At 37.6% G+C, this 5,888-nt stretch overlaps 1 protein-coding gene across 1 annotated transcript; it reads right to left on the bottom strand.

Moving 5' to 3' along the window:
- Nucleotides 1–417: 417 nt before the first annotated feature.
- Nucleotides 418–4,581, bottom strand: LOC108628875 (leucine-rich repeat-containing G-protein coupled receptor 4). The gene is made up of 6 exons (XM_018031084.2): nt 4,077–4,581; nt 3,190–3,493; nt 2,874–3,102; nt 2,148–2,743; nt 1,619–2,021; nt 418–1,313 (listed from the first exon to the last, which is right to left on the bottom strand). The coding sequence occupies exons 1-6, from the start codon at nt 4,263–4,265 to the stop codon at nt 683–685; spliced, it is 2,352 nt and encodes a 783-aa protein (XP_017886573.1). The 5' UTR covers nt 4,266–4,581; the 3' UTR covers nt 418–682.
- Between the last annotated feature and the right edge of the window lie 1,307 nt (nt 4,582–5,888).

Here is a 5,888-nt window from a genome sequence, read left to right as displayed (position 1 = left end):
CATTGAAATTACTGATAAGAAGGTTCATTACACTTGTATGCAAAGTTTGTTTAACGTTATCGGAGATTTACAGTTTTGTGAACGTGCATTAGAATTTTCTCCGCTTCATATGCCGCGATAAGTGGTACATTGATCCACTCTAATTATTACCTACAATGTCAAGTTGACTGTAAGTACTTCCAAGATTACATGAAATAACCGTAATCTTGTACCCCTGGTTTCGCCTTATTATGTCACAATATTTCATTTGGTAGCTCTTATAACATATAAGAAAAATGTAATAACAGGCTCGCATCATTAAATAGATACATATTTACTTACTTAAATGATTTTAGTCGTCCTTCTCAACAAACCTGTAAATTTCTGGATGAATAATCGTAACTATTATTTTTTATTAATAAATATTTTATTTACTGTCATCAATACAATTTCCATCATGTTTTAACACTTTCCTCTCTTCAAAAAGTAAAACCTGTAAATGTTACCGACATCTTGTCATGCTTTAAAAACCATCTGGTTCCACAACCTATTCCATTGAAATAAAAAAGCGAACATGTACTTCCACGTCTTTATTCGTTCCTTAAAATCTCGTGTAATTGATTCTGATTGTTTTAAAATACCAAATCGTAAAGTATCAAATTGCACTAACGTTTCGCTAAAAATTTGGTTCATAGTTTATTTTTTAAGAGTCCCGTTCTACCGTAGAATGTCTGTAACCGCTTCTGGGTTCTCTTTTCAGTTCTCTGATAACGATCGATCTGCTAGAACCGACTGGGTGAATATCTGAGTCCTCGTCGTCGCTTGAGTGGACGTCGTACATCGTGCGTCTTCTCTTTTGCTTCGCGTTCGGTGTTTGCGGTCTCGGTTGAGTTCTTCCACTTCCGGAATCTACTGAATCGCTCATCATGCTCTGCCTCCTGGCTCTACGCGCTACGTTCGCTCTCGAATTCCTCTGACTCTTAGGTGCCTCGGTTCCACTGTTATCAGCTGAGGTGTTTCTGACCCTTCTAAGCCTTTCGCGCCGCCTCTCCTCCCTCCTTAGCAAATCGTCTTCGCTTTGAAATCTTTTCTTCGGTCTTCTTGTTCTCCTGACATACTTCATTCTCAAATTGTCGGCCGAACCCATGCGCATAGAAGTTGTCTCCACCGATATGTCGTCCAAATTGTCCAGAGAACGTGCCAGTCTTGACATCTGCACTGCTTCCTCGTAAGTAGGTGGTTCCACCAACTCCAGAGGGTGAATTCTCGGTTCCGGTCGGCGTTCACGAGGTGGTGGTTGTTCTTGCTGTTCTTCTTCTTGTCTGGGATGGGTCCTATCGATTAATTAAATGAGTGATAAAGAAGTACAAATTGAAGAAGTATTTTTAAATTAATTATGAATAACGAAAAACTTGTTAATCTACTTAATTAATGTAATGATTTACGTTCATTTGAATGAATTTATTATTTAAAACGAAGTATTTTGAAATCGTGATTCTGTTTAAAGGTTCAAAACAGATACCTGGTTTACTCTTTGCAGATAATGTTACACTCTATTCTGGTATATGATATACGATTTTGCTTTTCGATAAAATATTTGATCGTGAACTTTATATTTCATGAGGAAGTATATTCATACCTTCTACGGCTTAATAATCCAAAGGTTTCCAATTGCTCTCTTTGTTCAATGGCTCTTCTTTTGATTCTCATCATATGTCTGAGCGATATGAAACTTCCGCAGAGGACAACCATCATAAGTAAACCGATCATCACGAATCCCCAAGTTCGGTCCCTATTAGAATACGAAGGCGCGTTCCATTGTTCGAAACAAGCAGTCTCCCAAGTATAACCAGATACGTTCTTCGGCCTTTGACATATTAAAGATTCCTTCAAAGTTTTTGCGGGCGTATGCGTCAAATAGATGAACATAAGATGCAATTCCTTGCAATTGCAAAGCCACGGATTATCGTCCAAATCTATTATATTCAAGATTGGATTGTTTTGAAACATTTCCGGGTCCAAAGCTCCTGTCAATCGATTTCCTACAAATTTTCAGGTTGAAATTTAAATATAATTTAATTTTGAAGGAGAATAAAACTTGTTCCTAAATGAATTATATTCATCGTAGAATTCAATTTTTCAATTTGGAATTGAAAGGGAAATCGAACCTGATAAATCAATTCTCATAAGCTGCGGTAACTGAAGAAACGTGTCGTTGCTCACTTCGACTATTCTGTTTCTTCGCAAATCCAAATTCCTCAATGTCAATGATTGCATACCGGATGGTAGTTGTCGTAATTGGTTGTCATTCAAATAAATTCCCATTATTTGAGGCAAGTTCGTTAAAAATTCTGCATTCATATGACTGATCAGATTGTACGATAAGTCCAACTTAATCACTGCTGCTCTAAGATTTGGGAAATCTTGCAATACGTTGTAAGATAGATTTAGAAGATTGAGTTCGACGTTTCCGCTGAACGCTAATGGATGAATTGTTTTTATATTGTTGGCCGACAGATCCAGTACTTGAAGTTTCTTTAAACCTTCGAAGGTACTCGCATTCAGTTTCTCGATCTCGTTCGCATGTAAATGGAGAAAACTGAGTCCTCGGTTTTTCGCAAAAATTCGATCGGGCAACATTTGAATTTGATTATTGGACAAATCTGCATAAGTCAATGATGGAAATCCGTGCAGACCAGGTCTGTCTAAATTACATCTTAACGCGTAGAGCTTCTTCAGCTTTAAGTGCGTCAATGTTGAGTTTCTGGAAAACAGAATATGTAAATGAATAATAGAGTTTAAAACATGTCTCAATTATCGTACTATAAGGTCTAATTATTTCTATAATAATTTTATACACAAAAATGTTCACAGTTAGAATTTTACTTGCTTGCCTCGTACTGTAGATTAATTTGGGATTGTTCGACAGTCGAAGCTCTTCAAGCTCTGGAAATCCTTGGAAGGTAAAAGGACTCAAATAATTTAAAAGACAGTCAGACATATCGAGCCATTGTAGTTTCGGGCCCCACGTGTCTTGAACATATTTCAATGGATTCCCCACTAAACTAAGCATAGTCAGATTCGGTAAACCGTCCAAGGATGTATTACTCAGCTGTCTTATTACTATTAAATTAAGTAGATTGTCAATTATTTCTGACAATTAACGTTTCGTTCGAAATGTAAAAAAATTATCCAAATAAAATGTTATACCGCAATAACTAGCATCCAAGATTTCAAGATTAGCGCTGATTAACCCCTCCAAAGTGGATAATGAATTTTTTGATAAATTAAGGACCGATAAGGACGGTAATTGCGCCAAGGACCTAATATGACTCGTTTCCAATATATTGTTGCCACTCAGGTCCAACCTTTGTAAACTTTTTAGTGATCTTATATTATCTGGCAGTGAACTTAGCTTATTCCTTGCTAAATTCAGGTACTCTAATTCTATCAGTCGGTTAACGTCGTCGATGATACTCGTTAATAAATTGTCCGATAAATTTAATTGCTCCACCTAAAACATGAATCAGAGATGAGTAATTTCCTTAACATTCCTAAAATAAGTACATTCCTCATAAAATTTATAATGTCCAATAAAAGTTAAAAACTCATTGTTAAATATAAATGAGTTCTCCAATTTAGTCTATATTTGTAATATGCAGGCTTGTTTTTCAATGGTATACTGCACTTCTTGATCGTATTATTCATTTACATACTCGTAACAATAAGTTAAAGCTCACAATTTTCCGGAAAGCTATGAATTATTATTATAGTTTACTATTATCTATTTATACTGAGCGCCACAACAAACTGATTTCATTAAAGAGAAAAATGTTCAATTAAAAGTTATCCAAGCATGTACAGTGACATATAGATTTCAAAAGATATCTCTTAAGTTCTTTTTCCCTCGTTCACGTGCATTTCTCAATGACTCATTTTTAACTGTGATTAAAGCGATAAAGTGTAAGAAGCGTTTGGTACAAGGCGTTTACATTTTCGCACGGGATCATGCAAAATCGTAAAAGATCGTGACATTGTGACATTATAAACTCCTCGTTCTTGTACGTACTGTCCTGAAAGGGAACAGGTTCGCTCACCAAATCGCTTATATTTTGGGGGAACACTTCCAAGCCTTGCTTTGAGCACATGACAGTTCTTGGCGTTCGGTTGAGGTGGCACAGGCACCTTGCAGGACAAGTGCTTTGACACTGCGCGATCGAGAAAATGCCGAAGCACGCGGCCAGCAAACAGAGTAAACCACGAGGCGTTATTATCCGGTCCTTCATGTTCTTTGCTATCGTATACGCGATCGCGTGAACTTCCGTGAAAATCACATTTTCACCGACACAGAAAATCAATGCTCCATTCGACGCAATTATCGCGAGCTCCACGTCGGTTATTTGCGACTATTCATACTTAAAGTTAATTCCCTTGTACTCTGTTTCTTTTAGTTTTAAGGCGTGAATCGGTGAACGGGCCCAACACTGCTCGGAACCGTCCTGAAAACTACTGAGTACTTATCTTTGATAAGTAACGCGGGATATACCGCACGATATCTCCGTGAGATAACTCGTGCGCACGACGAGGTGTCGAGACCATTATTCCCAGTGATAGTAGGAACAAATTGAATATATATACGTATCGACGAATGCACCTGTAAAACGAAATAAAATGTAGTCTATCGTTCTATATGAATTTCAAGTGACACGCATTAAACTGAATTCTCGTACGCGTTAATATTTGCACTTTGATAGCTGTCGAATATTCTATGCAACCGTGCAGTGCCGTACAGGTGTCGTAACTTGATCATAAAAAATTATCGTTCTTCTGAAATGTACAATTTTATAGAAAAAATTATATAAAAACGTTATTAAATAAAATATAATTTAAGAAATGGTCCATTGGAGTTTACAATGAAGAAAGAATATTCTTCGGGAAGAACCTCTACGAATTGAAATTTGAATGGTCAGTCCGGTGGAAAATATAAGACATTAGATAAGTACCTCAAGTATCCGGAAAGCCGATATTGAGCCGACCGTCTCCACGAGTATAAGTCTCTCTCGGCTGACCCATGCGGATATTTTCCCCTTACCAGCGACCCGAGTACACTGTCGCTGTATTACGACCTTCTTTTTTTTATCGTTTCCTCAATCCAACCAGGGCGGTGTCTAAGGTCTTCCTCTTCGAGATGGGACAACCATACAGCCTGGGAATTATCCAGAAACCATGTCTACAAACAGCAAACGTGCGATGAACCGGACGTGACATGACGAAACGTTACGGGGCAAGGAAATTCAACAATCTTTTATCTTTTACATTCCATCTTGCTATTGTTGCCTTTAATTGTAGGAAACAGTGAAAAAGTTATATGTAATCCAATGACCGTTTCTTAGAATTATTGGAATCCCGTTCAATCCCTCTGTATATCTATGAATAGTACACTATTTCAATGGGTACAATTGTCACAAAAGATTGTAGATAAATACTTTAGCATTTTGCAAACTGATCATTTTTAAAATACAGAGAATGAACCAAACGATAAGGAATTGTATGTTTATCTAGGGAGCGAAGAACATTGATAATGATTATATATTTATATAACCGGTTGGTATAGAAAAAAATTTATCCGCGCAGGATTGAATTCCTCTCTTTTTCACACGTCCGGTTGGTCCAATGAGGACGGTAGGTCACACCCTCGGGAGGGTGCGAGCGGTTTAGCTAGCGCCGGCGCTTAGCCGTCGGCTTATCCGGTAGGGACAAGCCCGCGTCTACCTGTTGATATTAAACCAACCCCTTCACAGAGATTTTGCAAATCCGGAGTTTGCACGTGCTCAACGTTTGGTCACGCCCTCCGTACGCGAAAATCATTGATTTAACATAAATTTTTCCATTTTCTGTTTCTTTATTTA

This window comes from Ceratina calcarata, unplaced genomic scaffold (assembly GCF_001652005.2).
Source record: "Ceratina calcarata isolate Rehan_Ccalc_2016 unplaced genomic scaffold, ASM165200v1 scaffold546.2, whole genome shotgun sequence".
Lineage (NCBI taxonomy): Eukaryota > Metazoa > Arthropoda > Insecta > Hymenoptera > Apidae > Ceratina > Ceratina calcarata.
Note: the sequence above shows the minus strand (reverse complement) of the source record. Positions and strands in the feature narration are given on the sequence as shown.